We start from the raw sequence: 22,818 nt of genomic DNA, 5'->3' as shown, positions 1-22,818 counted from the left end.
TTGAAATGAATATAGCAGCGGGCATGGCTTTATCCCTTTTAATCAAGGAAGTAGAAGGATGAAATCAAACACTGATAAGAGGAATGATGTCAACCAAGTGAAGGATATTAATTGTCATGCTAGGATCTAACATCATTCTGTGTGTTTGTGTTGTTGTGGTTTTGTGCCTGTTAGAATTTAACATAATTCTTAATTACATCCCTTAATTACTTTCGGACAGAAGCAAGACAACACACGTGTACAGAAGACAACTGGCAATGCTTCAGGAGTTACCAGTAAAATATCTTTTTACATAGATAAATACTCAGCCTGACAATGCCACACAAATGTATAGGCATTTTGCAAGAGTGAATCAAATACAAACTCATTTGTGGTTTTTAGACCCCTAACATCGATACCATTGTTTATTCGTTTAGAAAACATAAACCACAAGGTTAATTTCATTCCAAGTTATTACATTTTGTAGCTCTTTGCATCAAAAGGTTTATTACTTGGTTTGTGCTGTTTAAAGCTAGACTTTAAGTTATAAATGCTGTTTTACTGCCATCTAGTGGGGAAGTTGGCACTTGCGCCAGTGAATATTCAGTGAAGAGTTTCTAGTTATGAATGTAGTCAAGCTTTGATTAAAAGCTTCATACATTTAGTTGTGCCATGTTGGGTTGCTGAGCATTATCATTATATTTCCACAGCCAAGCTTTGATGCTTTTAATTTAATAATTATCTTTAACAGTGACTAACATTAAGCCCAATCCATATCTGAGTGAGACTTCTGACACAGTCAGTGTGTGTAACATCCATTTATTACCGCCTTATATGACAAATCTGGAAATTACAAATATCGTATAATCGAAACATTATCTTCAACATTTCATAAAAGAAAAAAAAAGAAAGAAAATCAAACTGGGAAAAAAAATAAAAACAAAAACAAACTTAGTTAAAAGGGAAAATGTCAACCTGAGAAATGGTACACAGATGATCAACTGATCCAAAAAGGAAAAAAACAAAACAAGCACAGGGGGAGGCATACAGAAAAGATTAGTATCATTAATTGTGTCACACTGAATTAGGATACATTTAATTTAAGTCATTTTTGCGTTTTTTTTAAAATAAAAAAATCATTATTTTAAACACCTGGAGAGATTTTGGTTTAGAGAATGTTACAAACCTACATGAACCTTTCCTTAAAAAACAAAAAGGTCCTTTATTTAAAAAAAAAAAAAGAGCCACAGGTATGAAAAATATTCGACACCATGCTTCAGCTCTTAAGCTTTGGCTTTAACATTATTCGATGAAACCAATTTGAACATCACAGAAACATACCAGGCTAAACTCTTCGGTGTTAGGAAATAGGCGTCTACAAGAGGATCAAAATTTGGAGCCAAAACAGGTCAGTAGACTCACATTTCAATAGAAAAAAAATTCAAATCTGCTTTCTGTTCTGCATGTCAATCATTCATACCCCCCCCCCATCTCTGTTATCCGCAAATAGCATGAAGAGAAAAAAAAAAAAAAACAAGCTGAAAAAAAACAAAAAAAACAAAACAAACAAGAACAAAAAACTTACATAATGGATTACAGCAACATGTTAAGCATGATGTTGATGGACTGTATACAATTTGCTGTGGTGATCAGAGCCCACACTCATGCAGACACATACGGGGATGGTTTCTGCTTATCTCAGAAGAGACTGGCAGAGAACCAGAAGCAGGAAAAGAGGAGCAGACAAGTTCTTCTAGCACCCTGCTGCAGAGACCACAGTCCCCCCAAGCAGAAAAATACCTGTCCTCTTCCCCTGTTTGTCCCCTCCAAATCTGCATCGCTATAGTCCATATTTTTCTTATCACACCCACAAATCATCCACACCCTCAAAGTTAGAAACAGTGCAAACTAGGAAATGTGTGCTTGAGGAGGTCTCATCACCAAAGAGTTGGTACATGCACAAAAAGAGAGTACCCTATAAGTCTGCTGCCAAAAGCACTAAGAAAAACACGACTATACACTTTAATTATAATATAATCAGTTTTCCTCTACACACTACAAACAAGGGAGGGGGGAAGGATTAAAGGAAGGGGGTTGGTGAGGAGCAGAGGGACGGATAGATAGATGGTGAGGAAAGGACTGGATGAGGTGAAAAGGAGAAGATGAAGAGGAAAGGAGTGAGTTTTAAGCGCGCTCTCCACGGATACGACGTGCCAGCTGGATGTCTTTGGGCATGATGGTGACACGCTTGGCGTGGATGGCGCACAGGTTGGTGTCCTCAAACAGACCCACCAGGTAGGCCTCGCTGGCCTCCTGCGGAGAGGAACAGATGAAGAAAAAAAAATGGTTACAGCCGGTGATGGGATTTTTTACTTGTGATTTTATCTCAAAGTCATGAGTTTTGACATGAGTTTTAACAAAAAATGTCAGAAATAACCTTTCTATACAGTCAATCATACATGTTACAGAACTGTTAGCTGAATAAATGAGCAAAATGCTGCTTTACGAGTCCATACTTAGACTATTGACTGGAATCTCTTTTCTCTGATGAGCAAGTTTTTATTTTATGCATTTACATAAATATTTTCAGAATAATTAATCTTCCGTTTAAATTTCAGCCAGCTTTTGCAATACATCACCAATAAATAAGGGTTCTTCACTTTCAGATGCACAATCCTCTCAAATACACACAAAGCAACATCTAAGTTGACATTATTCAAACACCCTGGCACCTCTGTAACGTACCTGAAGAGCTCCGATGGCCGCGCTCTGGAAACGCAGATCGGTCTTGAAGTCCTGGGCGATCTCCCTCACCAGACGCTGGAAGGGCAGTTTACGGATCAGCAGCTCAGTGGACTTCTGATAACGACGGATCTCACGCAGAGCCACAGTACCTGGCCTTCAAACAGTTTAAAAAAAAAAGAAAAACAGGTTATCATTTGAAACAATAAAGTTTGTTCATATTGAAATAAAGAAATGAGGTCCAGTACCCAAAGCAGAAACCACAGCTGGCTTTGCAGGAGTCCAAGACCCATATTTGAGAATTCATTTATATCATTTTTGTTTTTACAGCTTATAAGAAAACTACATCATCAAGTGATATTAACAAACAGATTAATACCAGCTGTGGATGTCATGGTTACTGGGATTTACAATTAATTAAATGCCACAATTAATTAATTGTAAAGATTCCTTGACAACACTTTACACAAAAGATCATATATAATTCATAACAGCAGACCAGCTTGTGCACATAATGACAACAAAGTTAGTTTACATATTAAACAAGTCATCCTCTGAAAAACTTCTAAATTTAAAACTTGAAAAAAATGTCCCAACCTTGATGCATAAGGAGAATAAAGTAATTTTTGGTGGATTTGATTTACCATTGTGATAAAGCATTTACATGCCAAAAATCAGCTTCTCTCGCACAGATAATGACACATTTAATTCTTAATGTGGCATGTTGTTAACGAGTTAATTCCACAGAGTAATATTTTTAATGTGTTCATCTTGACAGAGCTACAAAGAGCGTGCATGTGAATTTACACAAATTAATTATATCATATACACTGTGATAATTATAAAATTGTGATTATTTCTTTGAGAAATACGGGACCAAAAAATTGTAATCTTGATACCCTAATGCTTGAATTTCCCCTCGGGAATGAATAAAGTATATTTCATTTGAGTTGATCGATGCTGGTTTCCATGAACAGAGGGGAAATACTAAGAGGAGAAACTCTAATGTCGATGCTGTTGTGGTCTAGCTCACCTGTAGCGATGGGGCTTCTTCACACCACCAGTGGAAGGAGCACTCTTACGAGCAGCTTTTGTGGCCAGCTGCTTACGTGGAGCTTTGCCTCCAGTGGACTTACGGGCAGTCTGCTTGGTACGGGCCATTGTTTAAGATCACCTGATGAGGATGAAGATAAAAAAAAAGGGGGGAAATAATTTACCATCTTTGATTTCATAGATATTAACCTCATATGATTATGAAAAGTGGACAATGCTCCCATTTTATCAAATATCTTAAATTCAAAGCATTGCCCCTTAAAGAACCCAGCACTTTGATTTTAAATTGCCACATAAAGATCACATAAAAATTCAAGTTTAGATTAAAGTTAAATATTTAAAGAAACTTATTAAAACTAATGATTAATCCTACTTGAAATGTTCTGAAACTCAATGTTGATCAATGTCAACATTTGTTTCAAAGTATGTTTGCTTTTTGTCATAATTTTATAACCCGAAAGAGTTCTGCCACTCTTATTCCGATTTTTATCATTTATCTTAAAGACTGACAAATGATTGAGCTTCAGATTTATGCATCTTTCATGACTGAACTTTATTCGTTGAATAGCTCTGCAGCTGACGTGAAATGACACTTGATAGATAGGAATAATGCTGGTTTATGCTATGAAACACTTTTAAAACTCGTACTAACAACTTTATCTTTCTTAAAGTAAACATACATTGCATTCCCGATTACAATCAGCCCAAAAACATCAATCAAAGACAGCTCGTGATACTATTGGCTGTTAGACCAAAATGTAAATTAAAAAAATATTAACCTCACAACCAATCGGGATGCAGAACTTATGAAGTGGGCGGACTCTACAGCTGCCTGCCACTGTTGCTAGCCCCGCCCACCCCGCTCTGGCGATGGCGGCGGTTTGATGCGCCAACGGGATAAAGACCGAGCGCGGAGGAGCGTACGAGTAGCTCATAAACAACTTCAATTTTACAAATAATTCTTGTTCCAACATATCGGAAAATAGGAGAACAACACAGAAGACATTTCAAGGTACCAATAGATGCATGTAGGGGAGCTCCACAGCCCCCAGTGGCTGCGTAGAACCGAGCTGAAGCGGCGCATAATTTGAACCTGAATTTGCGCTCATCTGCAGAGAAGTCCGCATTTCACTGCCGCTCCGACAGCAGCACTGTGCAATTACCCACACGACAAAAACAGACATTTTCACCTCAATTCCACAACTAATGCATAAAGACGAAACTTAGAAATTATTAAGTTTATATATGCTGATAAAACGATTTATTTTAAGAGGCTTACCGATCAGGAAAGTGGACAGAAATCGTCTGCAATGTTGCGCTTGTCTCTATTTTGTTCCACAATGGGAAGCAGCGTCCAGCGGGAAAATGGCCGCGGCATCAATCATGTGTCCCACAATGCAACGGTGCTCACACATCATCTCGGTCATTACAACCTGACACGTGCCGGATTCTCACAGATAAAATATATCGCCCTAATGAATTTATCAGATCCAAATTTACATTTGAAGTAAATAATTGTTACTTATGTAATAAAAAATTAAACAACAGAGCACTTGTTTTACAGTTGTGAAATAATCAATAGATTGTGGCGATCAATACAGGAATGGCTTCAGTGTAAATCCATAAATGTATATTTTTAATTAATTTAACATTATACAACTTCGTATTGTGATGGAAAATAAGACAATGCAATTTCTAATTAACAATATTATCATTTTTGCCAAATTTTACATACATGCCGGTTCACAGAATCCCCCCTAATGCCTTGAATCATGAACTCTGTTTTACAAAAGTTTAAAATTGATTAAAAATGCCCAAGCTACCAAACTTTATTCTCTCATTTATGAATATGATCTAAATTAAGTCCCTACCCTTTACAAATGTATCATTTTATCTTACTTTTAACTTTTTTATCATTCCCACATGAAACTTTTTTGTTCCTTTTTTTTTTTTTTTAACAAGACATTAAATTGTTATCTAGATCTTCTCTAAGCTATGTTCACACAGAATTTCATTTTGTGAAAAGGTTCACTTGTGAGTGGACTTGTTTGTTTCCACATCAATAATTTTCCTGGGTTCCGAAGAAAATATATCAAAAGACACTTTAGAAGTGATGTGATTTATTTGATATGTTTTATTGAATGTTAATTAGTTATTTACTTTGTATTTTTTATATGTATATATGTATTGTCACAATAAAATCTAATAAAAAAACAAACAAAACAAAACATGCCAGAGTCTCTTGTCTTTTAAGTTCAGATCCTATGTCCTTGAACATGCTTATACATTTTATTTAAAATAACCTCTGAACAAAATTCTTTTTTTTCTTATTCTGTTGTTTTAAGAATTTAAAAATGATATAATAATGTCCTAAATACAAACATTGTTTTTATTTTTCTCAATTGAGGTTTTTTTTTTTTTTTTTGTGGTAAATTATTGCAATGTCATTCACTGTGAACTGTAAGACATATTGTGAGTTGAGATAAAGCATTAAAAAAAAAAAAAATTGACACATGCTGGCCAGACTGGGGTCTGACATTAATGTATAAATTAGCCTGCTCTTTATATATATATATATATATATATATATATATATATATATATATATATATATATATATATATATATATATATATATATATTTATTTTGACAAAGTAGAATAAATTTAAAGCAGTGGACTACTTTTAAACAAGTTAACCCTTTTTCTGCATACTAAAACATGCAGAAAAGGTACATGTAAAAGTAAGCTTTACTTTTGGTAGTTGTTGAAAGATGGTGATGTGTTATATTACTACTTATATTTAGACTAAAGTAAAAGAAAAAAAACTATAATAAAGTAATGTTTATTCATTCATTTTCCTAAGCGCGTGATCCGATTAAGGGTCGCAGGGAAGCTGGAGCCTATCCCAGCAGTCTTTGGGCGAAAGGCAGGATACACCCCAGACAGCTCATCAGTATCGCGGGGCGTAATGTTTATTCAAAGATATTAAATAACTATGATTTTTTTTCTAATTTTGTAAATTAATATCAATAGTGGTTTTAAGTCTGAAAAAGAAGAGCGCTTATATCAGAATCCCCTCCAGCTTGTGTGCGTTTGACTTTGGTTTATGCTTGTGCCTCTGGGCACAAACAGATATAATCCCTTATCAGACACATACACACGCAAAACCCCCAGAGTGGACCCCCGACACCTTGACTCAATTCTTACACTATTTAATATGCCAGCCCGGATATCAGCAGCACTCTCACATAGACTTTAACCACAAGAATCAGTTTATTATGTTTGAATGTGAATTCCAGAGTACAAATATTTTGCTCTTAAAAATGACCGAAACATAAATCGAAAACACAGTAGAAAAAAATTAGGTCATCATGTCAACCTGAGAGAGGAAACAAAACATTACCTGGACATAATAACATGATTGAAAATCAAAACATGATCAACACAGGTTTGCTACATATATGCCGCTTGTAGTCTGTCAAACCATGCAGTTGTCATCATAGCACAATGACATTTTTAATTGACAACCAGAATCAAACTTTTGCATTTTGATACGCTGAATAGTAACAGTAGAAATACACTATTTTGTAAAAAGAAAATTAAAAAAAAAACCAAAATCACTACTTTTACAACAAATTTAATTTTTTTTCCTTAAAAAAAGATCAAGACTCATAAAATTGTGTCCATTCTCAGATGAAAATGTCAACCTTAATGCTAATTCCTATACCCAATCATACACTTCTTGCTTGAAAAAACACCTTATTCTTTGAGGTAATAAGGTATTCCTGTGCGCTTACTATTAGAAATTCATGAGTGTATTCTGATTCAAAGTTTGAAAGTTACATAAAGACACCTCTATAGAATATCAGCTACTGGTAGCACCAAAGAAGACATGATCACACATTTACGGTTATCACAATCATATGATATATATATAGAAGCTCAAAACAAACTACTAAGTATAGAGGAAGGAGAGAGAGAAACAAGAGGACAGCATTTCAAAACTCAGAAAACATTTTAAGCACGCTCCCCACGGATGCGACGAGCCAGCTGGATGTCTTTGGGCATGATGGTGACACGCTTGGCGTGGATAGCGCACAAGTTGGTGTCCTCAAACAGACCCACCAAATAGGCCTCACTGGCCTCCTGCAGATGACAGAACAAAAATAATTGCGTATTTAGTGGAATGATGGAATTTAAATCATTAAAAAAGTGCCATCCTTTAAATACAGACCTGAAGAGCTCCGATGGCCGCGCTCTGGAAACGCAGATCGGTCTTGAAGTCCTGGGCGATCTCCCTCACCAGACGCTGGAAGGGCAGCTTCCGGATCAGCAGCTCAGTGGACTTCTGATAACGACGGATCTCACGCAGAGCCACAGTACCTGGCCTGGAGAGATGATTAGAGAGGAGCAGAAGCATGAATCGTCATGAAAAATTAGCATAGAAGAGATGCATTACTGGATTACCGCACTTATACCTCTGAAATATCTAAGATCCTGAATTACATTCTCAAACAGTTCTAAGAGATGTTATAATGTGTATTATTTTTATCATTTTTTTTCAGTAACAAGATATGTAACAATCAAATGTCTTCATACGTAATAGGAATTGGTGTTTGTCTGTCATATGAAAGCAAATGAATACATCTGATCAGCTGTTTAATGGGCCTAAGCACATTGGAGAGCTTTGTAATTTCTTACCTGTAGCGATGGGGCTTTTTCACACCACCAGTGGAAGGAGCACTCTTGCGAGCAGCCTTTGTGGCCAGCTGCTTACGTGGAGCTTTGCCTCCAGTGGACTTACGGGCAGTCTGCTTGGTACGGGCCATTTTTTTTCAGATGACCTAAAATCAAATAAAGTTTCCTTCAGATAACTTACTTTCATCTTGAGTTTAAGAAAGCAGGTGGGTATAACTGATCATTTTTTTCCTGTTTTCCTTTTTTTTCCACTTCAAATTTACAATAGAAATACCAAATTCTGAAATTATTACTGTTCTTTTTAAAAATGAGAAAGAAAAAAAGCAGCATTTTATCTTTTTTTTTTTTTTTTAACTACAATACTCAAAATGGCTTATGTAATGGCTATGGAAAGGGACAGCAAAGCTGACCAATCGTAGTTAAGCTCTTTATCGGGTAAACCAATCAAATAACTTGAACGGTTGAGTGGGGCGGGATGCTCTTAACCTCTCGTCCACTCACAACACGCTATTTGTTTTACAAACCCCGCCCTTTGCGTGTTGAACTTGTGTGCGTTCGTTTCTTCGTATTGGACTCAGTGGAAGTGCACGTGACTTGTTTATTTTACACAGAATGGGCTATTTTATCGTAAAAACAGGCGACCCCGCCCGCGCTTGCTGCCCGGTGTTAGCAAACGAGCGCATTCAAAGATGATGGCTGGCCGCTGGCGAGAAGAATGTAAACGGGAAGGGAAAATCGTCGAAGCAAACGAAGAAGTCGATTGGAAAAACGTCGGAAGAACATGAAAACCGCGACATAAAAGTGGAATATTATATTGTAGGATGATACTAGACATGTCAAAGGATCAACTGGTTAACAATATTTCGCCGGATGGCCCTTCACATTAGGCGCATTTCCGAGTGAAAATCGAGCAAATCGCAAGGGCACCCCTGACTCCCCGAGCAAGGCGGATAATAGCTCGACAGCTCTGCCTTTTCTTTTTCAACGAAAATAAAACACAAAAACACTTTAATCCGAAACTAAAATGACATTAAACGACAGGGTGGACTTTTATTCAGATAATTATACCTACCTTGAAAACTTACTTAAAGATTTCGCCTTAAAAATAGGAATTTACTCTTCAGTCACTAAAGCGTTGTTCTCGCAATAAAACGAAGGGAGGAAAAAAAATGAACATAGGAAAGCAAGAGGAGACACATTTCCCATCATGCATTTGGGAAAAACATATTACACATGCGGCAACATGATAAAAACTGCGCTGTCATGCTGACGGATGCAGCTGTGCAACAAGTCTTTGTTAAGAATTATAACAAATTACATTTTTTGTTAGTTTGTGACATTTTTTGAAAACCGAGAACGATTTTGTTTTACAATATATTTACTTTAGCTAGACTAGAATAAAGATTATAACACAAAGAGTAGATAAACTAAACAACATTCGACTAATTTTTTTTTTTTTATAAATATTAACCCTCAAGAATATAATAGAATATTTAATTATTTTTTACATAACCTAATACAGACGTATTTAAGCAAGGTTTATGTGACTCGCCGCTGATTTAAATTAAATTCACAATGTATATATTGACGCTGATGTGAATAAAAAGGTTCCAAATTGACTTGTAAAATTATTATTTTACTTTTAAAATAGTTTTTGTTTTTTTGCCCCCCCAAGGCATTTGATCATGCTTTACATCAACCCTCCTTTAGGAGGCGCCCATAAACTGCATGTGGTGGTGGTGGTGCCTCTGAGTCATTCATGCGAAGAGAAGAAGAAGAAGCGTGTAGCCCTCCCCATAGACATCATATATACATAGACGCCCCATTGAGTGCTGGAGATTTAACCAGCGTCGCCGCCATATTGGATGGGTCAATAACTACGTTAATGCTGCAGCGTTAACGTAGTTTCCCCACAAAACTCTTTTTTTGTGGACAGCGCGTATATAACACACAAACAAAACACTTTTCTACATCATTGGTTGATAAATAATGTTAACACAGTGAATAATCTACAAAATGCATATGATACATTTTACTCAAATGAAGTGTTTAAGAGAGAGGGATAAAGAGAGAAAGAGAGATGCTCAGTGTATGTGGAAATGTCCCTCAGCAGTCTAAACCTATAGCAGCATGACTAAGTGATGCTAACAATCCCTAATGTTAGCATCAACAATCCCTTACCATAAAAGCACGTTATTTTTTATGTTTTACAATTATCTATAACAATATATCTGCCCTTTGTAATAAAGCAAACTGTGAGAAAAATCAGGTAAAAATTCGTGCATTGGAGTCGCATCGGAGCCCCATCCAAGATGGCGGCGAGATGAGACGTCAGTTCGATACAGTGCAGCGTCTATGTATATATGATGTCTATGGCCCTCCCTCTTTCTTTTCCTCTAAAATGGCGGCTGCCAGGAGATTGAAACGCGTGGCAGCTAAACAGCCCGGTTTCCTAACTTTAAATGCCGCTTTAAACCCTTCAGACTTGGTGAGCAGCCGGAGAAAACGCGTCAATAAAAATAAGAAGAAGAACTGGAACAAGCACAGCGAGATAAATGACGTGGATGACTTTTTAGAGGATGTCAGGCATCAGGAGAGGACCACTGGGTGAGTATGGAGGGGAGGAAGGAAAGCAAAGATAATCTAAAATTAAATTATCTAAACATTGCCGACTTTTGTTTCTTATATTCTCATTAGTCGACCATTTCCACACAGAAGTTGCCATTTCTTTAGGATAATTAATTGTATATATGTAAACGTCTGCTTATTTAATCGTTTATAATAATATTTATAAATATATAAAAACATTTTAAAAAATTAACTGTTCGTGGAGTTAATAATAAAGTCAAATAAACTTGAGTACAGTAGATGGGTCAATGTTTGTTGATGTTTTCTTTGGACTGGCCTCTTCTGCGCGTGCTCGTGATTTTCGCCATATACAGTTGTGCTCATATGTTTTGATTAGGGGTGGGAAAATCGAATCGAAAATCGGGATTTTTTGCTTCACAATTCTAAAATCGATTTTTTTTTTTTGTTAAAAAAATCGATTTTTTTTTTCAAGTAAATAAAAATAATTATAAACTTTTGTCATTTTTATTATTTTTAGTGCTCTTTTCAACTTCTCGTCTTGGGCTTTATAGCAGCAGTATGATGATCTAGCTACTGTGTTGTTTTTTCCTCATTGAAATAAAAAAAAAGACATACAAAAAAAGTTTTATGCATTTTTTTTTTGTTTGTTTTGGTTTTTAATCTACAAAAATCAGCTAAATCAAAGAATTGTGAGAATCACATTTTAAATCGAATCGGCACCAGCAAATTCGGAATTGAATTGAATCTGGACAAAACCATATTGTCACAGCCCTGGTGTTCATACCCTTTCATTTAGGAAAAGGCTGAATTTACAACAGTCACTCAAATAACTGGAGACTTAAAAAGGAACAATAACTAAAAATTTGCAAAAACATATTTAAGATACTGTTTTTTTCATTTAATTGAGTTGAAAAAGAAAAAACAAACAAACAAATTGGTCCTGGACAAATTAGAGCACTTTTCTGTTGAACAGTGGAACAAAATACCTGTCAACAGGTGCAGAAGTCTGACTGAGAGGAACAGAAAACACCTGACTGTAGCGGAAAAACATTAAAGGATTGTTCAACAAAATATTAGTTTGAGTGATGTAATAAATTATCTTATTTCTTTGCTTTTTTTTTTTTTTTTTTTAAATTCTATTGAACCAGAATTGGAAAATAATTTCATGATGATCATAAAATTTTTATTTATTATTACTTTTGTCAATTTCAGCTAATTTTACAGGCAGCTGTTTTTTTTCCCCTTCTTTAATGAAAGGGTATGAATAAATATGAGCACAGCTATACTTGTGTGTGAACTGTTCGGCTAATTTTGTTGCTACTTATCCAACAGCATGGCATCTGTTTGATTGTTTTAGAAATCTTTAACAGGTTTTCAGCTTTGAACATATGTGGTTTTCATGCGTTTCAGGGGTCTTCTGTCTGAGAAGTCAGATGAAAGTTTGTTTTTTGTCGACACTGGACAGCCACAGAAACCTAAACAAAAAGGTAAATGTTATCTTTGCTACCTGCAGAGTTGTTATATAAGGTTATGCCTTGATTAAATACAGTTGAGCAACTTGCAAATATTTCTTTTTTCTATGAAGCAGCAGAGCCCGATGCAGGAAAAAAGAGAAAAGGCAAAGCAACGCGTCCTTTGAGGATAGATCTAATCCTTCAGCACGACTCTCTCGTTCCACCCCCTAAAGAGTGAGTATTATTTGTGACACTGGCTTTTTCCACATGTTCTAAAGCAGCCTTTTGAGTGCTGGGACCTTTTTTTTCTTTAGTAACTAGGTACATTTGGATAGTCCTCCTTCAAACAGTCTCTGCCACAGGATATGGCCACCCACTTTTCACCTTTCCACCTGTTTTTATTCTTTAGATGCATTGAGCATGTAAGGGAAATGCAGCATGTGGTTAAAAACTTAGAGTGGATTCAATTCAACTTTATTTGTATAGCGCCCCTTCACCACAATGTTGTCACAGGGCACTTTACATACACAAATCAACATACACATCATTTCAAGCCAATTGATACATATCTTATAATAGAAACCAACTGATTGCATCAAGTCATGACTCCGATCCAATCCCCCATCCTGAGCATGCACATGGGGACAGTGGGAAGGAAAAAACTCTCCTTTAACAGGAAAAAAACCTCCGGCAGAACCCGGCTCAGGGAGGGCAGCCATCTGCCTCGACTGGTTGGGGTGGAGAGGACAGGAAAGACAGATCAACATGTACAACTGCACTTATTCAGGAAAACCTGCAGAAAGAAGGAGAAATAAGTTAGAGACGACAATATTGGCATATATTTATACATTAATATATTAGAGTAATAGAGCGAGGTACATCTCAGTGCATCAGGTAACATCCCCATTGCTACATGAGTAATGATTGGCTAGACTACCCATAACTATAAGAGCAATGAGCATAACCTGGACAGTTGGGTCCCGTACATTCAGACTCCAACTCAGGAGATGCTCATATCCTAATTATAAGAATCATGAAAAAGGAAGGTTTTCAGCTCGATTTTAAAGGTGTGGAGGGAGTCTGCCTCCCGAACCCATGGTGGGAGCTGGTTCCATAAGAGAGGAGCCTGATAGCTAAAGGCCCTTCCTCCCATAGTACTCTTTGAGACTCTGGGAACTAGGGCTGGGCGATATATCAAATATACTTGAGATATCGTGGCTAGTCCCCTGTGCGAATATAGAAAATGTCTATATTCTACATATTCGAGTATCCTGTTGTCACGCAGTTGTTTTTAGCTGTGGGCGGGGTTTCCTCCCTCCTCCTCGACTCTGCACCGCTTTGGACAGAGAATTAAAGCAAGCGCACCTCGTTACGTGCATAACGTGAGCTACGTGCTACGTCATGAGAGGCAGCGTGTTGCCACTGTTGCCAACTCGCTAAACTGGCGACTTTTTTTGTGAAAAGCGACGAGCAACAAATCTAGCGACTTTTACTGGGGTTATTGGAGACTTTCCTGGTGTTTTGGCGACTGACTTTAAAGCGCATATTGTAAAGTTATTGTTACGAACGAGAGTCTCTCCCCGTCCTAAAGCGCTCAGTCCCTCCGGCTGCAGCTGCAGCCAGTCAGAGGAGCAGAGAGGACACCTGCACGACTCTACCTACAGTCAAACTGAAAAGCCAAATCCGCCACTGATCCCGCTCTGGATTACAGAGTGGGACGTAAATTGCATTACGTAAAGTTTTTCACATCACGCTTAAAATGATTATTAAATTTGATTACATTCACAGCCTCTGTCACTTACTCACCTCATCCACTGTGTGTGACACAAGCTAAATATTTATTTAGCTCGTCATGTCTCTAGAAAGTACAGAAAGGAGTGGGAATCAAATCCTGAATTCAAAGGCTGGCTAAAGCCGTTTATTGGAGACATTACAAGGACATTCTGCCTGTATTATAAGACTGATTTCTATGCTAAACTCTGCGATTTAAAAAAAAAAAAAAAAAAAAAATACACGACAACTCAAAAACGTATCCATAAAGCAAAGCTTTATAATAGTTCAACCCAAAGCAAGCTAAAACTAGAAAAAAAAAGGAAAAAAAAAAGACAAAACTAAAAGTAAGAAAACTACACAAATAAAAAAACATAAATGTATCTCTGTCAAAGTGTATTTTTGGGTCACTGTGGGAGTCCCAAGCCCAGATAAAGGAAGAGGGTTGAACATGCAGCTAGCTACTCCACAAAACATAACAATCCTTTGGTTAAATTTGATATTTGATAATCTAACATTTAATAAAGCAGGACAAAGCGGATTCATACAATGTCGTTTTAATGGTATTCAAAATAATTTTTCAAAGGGATAGACTGTTTCAGTGGCAAAAAAAAGAAAAGAATAGAAGAAAAATAGTACAGGATCCATCATCTGGCAGTGGTTTGGATACCGGAGAGAGGATGTTGACCAAACAACTGTCGTATGCAATGTATGTCGCAAAATCGCCACAAAAGGTCGTAGTACCACAAATTTATTTCATCATTTGAAAAGTCACCCCCTGGAGCACCTATTTTCATACGTTGCATTTATTACATCATGCAAAGGCACTTCACTTTGTTTTAAAATGACATGTTTCTGTCACTGCTTTAACTGTTCAATAAATACGGTTTTGATCAATTTGCTTCATTAAAATTTCATCCTTTTGGCATGAATGTTTAAAATCAGCATATCTTAATACAGTATGAACAATTATGTTTTAATGGAGCAACAAAATCATCTTACTGATGTGATTGTATGCACCAAAGCATTAATTCAAGGCTAAGGTAAATATCGAGATATATATCGTATATCGTCACAGGGCATAAAAATATCAGGATATTACTAAAAGGTCATATCGCCTAGCCCTACTATGAACCACCAGTAAACTGTATTTGGAAAATTTGGAACTATAAGATCTTTTATGTACAATGGAGCTTGGTCATGGAGAGCTTTATATGTGAGGAGAAGAATTTTAAACTTTATCCTGGATTTAACAGGGAGTCAGTGTAGAGAGGCTGAAACTGGTGAAATATGATCTCTCCTGCTGGTCCTCATCAGAACCCTCGCCGCAGCATTTTGGATCAGCTGGAGACTTTTCAGGGCATATTTGGGACAACCCATAAGTAAGGAATTGCAGTAATCCAGTCTGGAAGTAATAAAGGCATGGACTAATTTTTCTGCACCTTTCTGAGACAAGATGCCCCTAATTTTTGCAATATTACGCAGGTGGAAGAAGGCAGTTCTAGAAACCCGTTTTAAATGTGAGCTAAAAGACAAATCCTGGTCAATAATGACTCCAAGATTTCTCACAGTGGTACTGGAGGCCAGATTAATGCCGTCCAGATTAATTACATAACTGGATAATTTTGTTGTAAGTTTTTCAGGCCTGAAGACGAACAACCTCTGTCATGTCTGAGTTCAATCAGGATAGTTAAAAACTGCTAAAAGAGGGAACGATGGAAATGTTATAATTTCTTCTCACTCTCTTAAAAAGTATAATTGTGCGCTGAACTGACAATGTATTTTGTTTTGTAGTCCACTTCCTGACCTTTTGTTGGTGGTGGACTTCATGTGAGCTTATGTTGTTGCAACACTGAGTTTTCTCTGACCTGTGGGAATTTAGCGGAAGGGCAACAGTGAAAGCTTGAAATTTTTGCATTCCGTATTTTTCCACGCATGTCGACTTTGTAGTTAAAATAACAGTTTATATTCTTGTCTCCCTTTTATCATTTATACAATTGGGTGACATTAATGTGTTTTTTCTAGACTGAAATGAGTTGTTACTATGGTAGCGTGTGGAAAGTTGGGAAAAGTTAAATCAGCATTGTGGGAGTAAACTTCTCGGATCATCTGGATGACTGTACGTAGGGCTGGGCGATACGACCAAAATCTCATATACCGATATAGCTCATTTTATATCCCCATAACAATATACATAATGACATAAAATTGTTTGTGTAATTTTGTGTCAGACATCAGTTATGTGTCAGATGTGCAACGGCAGCAGTGATCCCCTTCCATCTGGGGGAACTATGGCCGTGTGACGTTTCACCAGTAAATGCCTGTTGCAGCGTTTACGTCTAGAGTTTATTATGAGGTTTCGCCACCATTTGTGGCTGCGTTTGCAGCCTTAAATGGTGCTGCAAATTTTTGACTCTATTCTTTATTCTGTATTCTTTATCCTGATTCTTGTGCAGGTGATAAAAAACGTAGTTGTGTCGGAGTCCGTTGTTGGGACTGTGAGCTAGTCTGTTGTCGGTTCCTCGTCGGTCTTTTTATATCCAAACTGCATCCATGCAACAGAAATTTCCCCCGTTTTCTGAACAAGCTCAGAAACACGTCTGCTACTGTCTTCCTTCCTTTTATATATTGCAGCGTGCATGCTGTAAAGTGCATCTTGACATAAAATACTGCAGTAAAGGACCTTATTGTGGCGTAAACGATAGAGCCTCTTATGAAACATTAGACATTTTCTATTGTCCAAAGGATATATATCTTCATATCGCCCCGGAAACATCAGGTCCACTCATCCATGTGTATCCTACCTCATTGTGCACCTCTGCCTGTGGTTTTAAGAAAGTTTGAGGACTGTTATTTGTTCGGTAATGATCTCATCCTTTTGGTAATGTGATGACACACAGATCAGGAGATGGTTTATGAACAGCTTCCTGAGAACTATGGATATAAAGAGATACACACATCTCACTGTCACCTCTAACATTATGTGCACCTGTTATTCTGTGAACTCTAACATCTCCCCATCCTTTCTTATGTCACTAAATCCTCAACCTTTAAGTCCATATATAATCAACCAATCATATCATTTTGCCTCTTCACCAGTGTGCTGGCTTACCAGCAACCAAATGCCAAGAAACTCCGTCGCATTGCCCAGAAGGCTGAGCAGCTAGCAGCCAAAGGTGTAGTTCCACGGAGGCAGAGACTGTTGCTGAACAGACGGCCCGTCGACAGGACGGTCAAGAAGGCCAAGACAGAGGCCAACAACAACCCAGACAGAGACTATTATGACATATGGGGACAAGAGGGTGAGTAGGAGGGGGGTCTGTGTATGCATGTGTCTGCATGTCCATCCAGTGATGATCCCATCCTTGCGCTCCCAGTATTTCCTTCATGGGAATGTGAAGACCACTATGGAGCTCAGATGGCTGTTGTGTGAACAGTCATCTGGGATCTGAGGATACATAAGGAACAATATTTGACAAGACTTATGACGCATTATCCTTTAAAGATGATGTTCTAAAGAACATTTATGGTCAATGCAGAAGACTGATGCGCAGATGGACAGACACATTCGTCTGTCTCCTGCAACATTTGCACATGTAATTGTTGTTTTTGAGGGGCCTTGCAGATTTGACACTCGACGCAGCAAACAGTTGGTATTACCAACCAGTATTGTTTTCTTTTTGACGTTTGCACCCCAGCATGTAATGGAGCACTTGTGTGAATGCTGGTAGTGTTGTTAAAGGGCTCTGAAGCGTCAGGTTGGAAAAGAAGATGCATGTGTGTTTTCACATTAGCATTTGCAGATCTGTTCACTTTGGAAACTAATTTAGAAAAACAGTTGTGCACTCCAGAAATGTCAGAAACATCCACACAGAACAGAACTGACAGAACTCACTGATAAACAACTAAAGGACAATCCCTGCCACTCGTCCCTGTGTGGAGGGCCTCGGTTTCCTCGGGCTCTGCCTACACAAACAAGATGGCTTTGTGTAGCCGATGACAGACGACAGTTTTTATCAACAAGTTAGTTTATTGTAGGTAAATTCTGAATATGTAACAATTTTCTAAAATCCGCATTTTATGTAAATTATCATGGAGAAAAAAACAAACTGAGAATTTACTCACCTTTAGCAAGTAGCATACGAGTACTTTAACTATGAAGCAAGAATTTAGATAAACTTCATAGTTGCAGGTTATCCATTTATGTTAATTAAATTATATAGAAGTTAAGATAAAATTACTCCCAAACTGACATATAAATCAAATCCTGTATTTATTTTTTAATTTACTTTCATTTTATTACTATTTACTACGTCTCTTTTGTTTCTTTGAAGCCCATTTTTTTTTACATGCAATCAGAGTCAACTCATATCTAACAACCTTGGAGATTTGACCCATGTTGTTTTTCTATCTAGTTGTGGAGAAATTATGAAACTTTTCCAATAGATCGCGTTATTGCATATCAGTAAGGTGTAAAGCGTCATTGTGTTTTTCTTTTAAATACAGTAAAAAACTCAGCTGATCCTTGGTATCTTCAGCAGACTGGCAAAAAGGTGTATAAGGTGAGCTTAGTGATCGCATAATATATTTAGTTAAAGTGATGGTAGTAAACAGTTGTGTATGGTGTCGGAGTCGCACTGATGTGGCGTTCTATCATCAGCGTCCAGAGACGATGAAAGAGAAGCCGTCGGTGCTCCCAGCTGTGGAGGTGATCGCTCCTGGAGGATCCTACAATCCTGACTTTTTCTCCCACCAAGTAAGACAAACCTCTATGCAAGCAGATGTAGTTACTGACGCAGTGTATAAAAACAAGAAGATGTCATCATCTTTAGCAACTCTAATGGAGTTGCTAATGAACTGAAGTGAATGTTATGCCTGTGTGCACCCAGGCGTTGCTTCAAGAGGCCCATGAGGTGGAAGTCAAGAGAGTGAAGGAAGAGTCCAAAATAGGGAAACAGCTGGCTGTCAACAAAGAAGACACAGCTACAGAGGTGCAGATGATGAACCCAGCCTTGCATCATAGCTGACTTTACTCCTCTCGTAGCTTTGATTTAAGTGCTGTATGGTTACGTTTATTTTGCTTTTTCAGGAGACGATCCTCCGTGAGCAGGTAGAAGGTCTAGAAGAGGAAGAGAAGGATGAAGAAGAGGAAGCTCCTAACGAGGATGAGGAGGAGGTGGCCGTGGCAGGCATCGCTGTGGCTGAAAAGAAAACTGAGAAACAGAGAAAAAAAGAAAAGGCAGAAAAGATCAAGGTACTTCAAAGTTTATTTAAAACTTTCTCAAAAGCCAAATTAATCAAGTAAAGTGACTCTGGTCAAAAACTCACATATTTATAATTCATACCAGGAACACTTCCAGCTTGGATTCATTTAAATTTATTTATTTAAGAACCAGGAATAATAATGGACATTAACGTAAAAATATGCATGTTTATAGCTTTCATAGCCTAATTTCTATCATTTTTACTAAATCTAAAAACTGAACAACGTCAAGTTGGTCCAAATGTTCAGATTGGTCAGAAGTTTTACAGATTTACAGTGAACTGAGGGGTCTGACTATATTTCTTATTGTTCATGATTACAAAAAGTATAGATTACTATCAGGATGAGGAACCGCTTTACCCAGAGAAAAAAAAAAAGTCTCTGAGCAAGATTACCTACCAAGCTTTAAGGATCTGGCGACACACACGACTTTTGGCTCCAGCCACACTTACCGGCTGCATTTCTGTAATTTTATTGTTATGTATGAAATAATAGTATGTCAACATTTACTAATTGTAATTGAATCAGCACATTACAATGAATTGATTAAATAGTGAACTGGTCAAACCCTCGTATTATACACAGTAGGTTGTTTCAGGTTGTTTTAATGTCTCGACATTCATTTCTAGTCTGAGTTTTAATGCACTGCTACATTGTCTTCTCTGAAAAACTACCAAAGATCTAAATGAGCTTAAATTCTGGACTCTGTATTGAATTTGCAGAATTGCACAATGAAAGTGGGATCAGTTGTAAAATGCTGAATATTGTGGCGTTAGCAAATGTGTGGGTTTGATCTGCTTTTTTTTTTATATATATAATTTTAAGTAATTTAACTTGACAAGTCGAATAAACAAAACAAACCTTTGAAAAACAGACAAAATTACTGTGACTCAAAAGTATATTATATTCAGGCTGTCATCTGACCTGATTTTCCAGGTGCCTAATGTTGCAGAATCAAATAGTTGTTGTAAATCCAGGTCTCCTGTTTCGCCTGTGTCATAGATACAAGTTACGATAGGTGCAGCATTACATCCACTACTCTTCTAAAACAACTCCAGGAGAAGCAAGAACTGAGGTTTTGTTCTCGAGGCTGCAAGAACAACAAAAAAAAAAAAGTTCTTTTTTGTCGAGTCCATGCATCCTCCAGGAGAAGCAGCGGGGAGGGATCCCTGTGGGGGGGGCGACGTCTGCTTTATGTGCGAACCCGGTTGTTACCTGCACCGAGGAGATTGTTTTTCTTGGCGTCTTTGTGCTCAAGATAACTCAAAAGGTTACAGACGGATTTTCATAAACATTTCAAGAGTTGTTGGAAATGTAAAAATGAAGAACTGATTAAATTCTGGTGGTGATCCGGATCACCGTTTGGATCCAGGAATGTTTTAAAAGAATTCTTTAACATTGTGCTTGGCGGAGTTTTCCGCTCTCCAAGTGCTTTTCTAGTTTCATATTTAACAAGCAACTTCGTCCGCAGCAGGCGGGTCGTGCACGTGGCTGGGTCCGAGTGTTTTAATGCCACATGTAAAAATGTTCCTACTTTCTCACCACCTCAATCAGCTGTCTTATTAAAACAATCCGTTTTAATAAGACAGCAAAAACGCAGAAGCAGCAACTCCGCTTCATGCTTTCTGTGTTAACCACGCCCACCTCACATGTCCGACCAATCACACGATACTTCTCGGAGCCTCACAAGAAAAAAGTTCTGCCAGTCCGATGTGTTCAACTTTCTTCAAACACGTCCGTGAGAACAAAATGACGTCATTATCTTATCGGGGCCTAGAGAACAAGAAACAAGCTTTCGCTTCTCGTGGAGGATGTAACTAGCTTCCACAAACAATGTCCAGCATTGTTAATATTTTTCTCATTTTTAAATCCCATTCTAGGAGCAGCAGCGGCTAGCAGGCAAGCAGCAGACTGCGCAGCAGCAGCAGCTCTTCCAGCTTCGCTCCATAAAAGCCTCCATCAAGCAGCAGGAGCAGAAGACCGGGGCCAAACAGACTGAACGTAAAGCCAAACAGGAGGCCCAGAAAGCTCTGCCCAGACGTCTTGGCAAACTCAAGTATACACTTAACTCGGTCTTCACACAGGCGTGTGCTTGTTATGGATGCTATGGTGATTTAGAGCAGTTCATGTTACATTTTGTGTCATGAAGTTGAGCCGAGATGATATCATCAGGGTTGTTTGACAAAGGAGAAAAAGAGGTTGAAGAGTTGTTTTACTCCTGCTTACAGGCAGATGAGTTCCCATGACAACAAACAGATGTTCTTATTTACTCAGCATGTTCAACAGTAGTTAAACCATTTAAGTGATTTGATTCAACGCAAAAAGTCTTAATCTTTATTTTAAGTGTTTGATTTACTTGTTTCCAGGTTCCAGGCTCCAGACTTGGAGGTGCAGTTAAGTGATGAGCTGCCTGGATCCCTGCGACAACTCAAGGTTCTGCACTTCTGCTCACTAATATCTATAAGAGTTAACAGCAGAATATGTTTTCTGACATTAGCTGAGAAGATTTGGTATGTTTTTTTTTTATGGGCATTACCCACATTTTCAACTCGGCTACTCATCCTGCAAATGCATTTCCTTACATTCGTCACAACATTTTAGATTTATATGCAAGGAATTTTTGTCACAACAAAGAAATTTTAAAAAAAAAAAACAAAATTCTCAACTTTTTGTTATGAAGTTTGTTTTATTTGTAGATAAGAATTATTTTCAAACATTTAACCTGAAAAAGAAAAGGTTAAAAAAAAAAATCAGAACTTTATCTTGATTACTGATACATTTTAAAATGTGCTACATAAATAAAGCTAACATCGACACTTCCTTTGTAGGAGTTGTTAGTTTTATCTGGTCATTGCCTGTGAAAAATGTCTCCTGCTATTAGGTTTTAGTAAAATACCTTTTGTCAGCCTTTTTGTTGGGAATAAGAATTAGATAATTTAGTTTCATATGGATTTACGGGACTTTGGTCTTACTTCTTGTAATGTCATAACTCTGCAGCCAGAGGGCAGCGTCCTCAAGGACCGCTTCAAGAGCCTGCAGAAGAGGAACATCATTGAACCCAGAGAAAGAGCCAAGTAAGAGCCCAGGCTTCACACTAGCAACAATAAAATGTAGATTCATGATAAAATGTGTGTTTATTAAAATAAGTTTTCACCTTGTTCTGTCTTTTAGGTTCAAGAGGCGACACAAGTTGAAGTATGTTGAGAAGAGGGCATTTAGAGAGATCACATAATGGCTTGTAAGGATATTAAATAAAGTATAAAAAACA

At 37.5% G+C, this 22,818-nt stretch overlaps 3 protein-coding genes across 5 annotated transcripts; 1 reads left to right on the top strand and 2 right to left on the bottom strand.

Moving 5' to 3' along the window:
* Positions 1 to 782: 782 nt before the first annotated feature.
* LOC306760960 (histone H3.3A) lies at positions 783 to 5,160 on the bottom strand. Its single transcript, XM_079247018.1, has 4 exons — positions 5,054 to 5,160; positions 3,755 to 3,895; positions 2,725 to 2,878; positions 783 to 2,292 (listed from the first exon to the last, which is right to left on the bottom strand). The coding sequence occupies exons 2-4, from the start codon at positions 3,880 to 3,882 to the stop codon at positions 2,164 to 2,166; spliced, it is 411 nt and encodes a 136-aa protein (XP_079103144.1). The 5' UTR covers positions 3,883 to 3,895; positions 5,054 to 5,160; the 3' UTR covers positions 783 to 2,163.
* Positions 5,161 to 7,031: 1,871 nt separating this feature from the next.
* LOC306760738 (histone H3.3A) lies at positions 7,032 to 9,701 on the bottom strand. 2 transcript variants are annotated; one of them, XM_079246718.1, is made up of 4 exons: positions 9,560 to 9,701; positions 8,478 to 8,620; positions 8,011 to 8,164; positions 7,032 to 7,922 (listed from the first exon to the last, which is right to left on the bottom strand). In XM_079246718.1, exons 2-4 carry the CDS (start codon positions 8,603 to 8,605, stop codon positions 7,794 to 7,796), a joined length of 411 nt encoding a protein of 136 aa, XP_079102844.1. In that variant the 5' UTR covers positions 8,606 to 8,620; positions 9,560 to 9,701; the 3' UTR covers positions 7,032 to 7,793. The 2 variants fall into 2 exon arrangements, with proteins under 2 accessions (XP_079102844.1, XP_079102843.1); XM_079246717.1 differs by having other exon boundaries at positions 9,547 to 9,696.
* A 1,173-nt stretch (positions 9,702 to 10,874) lies between these two features.
* Positions 10,875 to 22,818, top strand: nop53 (NOP53 ribosome biogenesis factor). Of its 2 annotated transcripts, none has more exons than XM_079246716.1 (12): positions 10,875 to 11,081; positions 12,474 to 12,550; positions 12,652 to 12,751; positions 17,387 to 17,589; positions 18,794 to 18,849; positions 18,948 to 19,043; positions 19,177 to 19,278; positions 19,377 to 19,541; positions 21,431 to 21,606; positions 21,917 to 21,983; positions 22,548 to 22,624; positions 22,722 to 22,818. In XM_079246716.1, the coding sequence occupies exons 1-12, from the start codon at positions 10,876 to 10,878 to the stop codon at positions 22,780 to 22,782; spliced, it is 1,386 nt and encodes a 461-aa protein (XP_079102842.1). In that variant the 5' UTR covers position 10,875; the 3' UTR covers positions 22,783 to 22,818. The 2 variants fall into 2 exon arrangements, with proteins under 2 accessions (XP_079102842.1, XP_079102841.1); XM_079246715.1 differs by having other exon boundaries at positions 12,649 to 12,751.

The sequence above is a fragment of the Telmatherina bonti genome, assembly GCF_933228915.1.
Source record: "Telmatherina bonti genome assembly, chromosome: 9".
In the NCBI taxonomy this organism is placed as follows: domain Eukaryota; kingdom Metazoa; phylum Chordata; class Actinopteri; order Atheriniformes; family Telmatherinidae; genus Telmatherina; species Telmatherina bonti.
The sequence above is the reverse complement of the archived record's forward strand: the minus strand, read 5'-3'. Positions and strand labels throughout refer to the sequence as shown.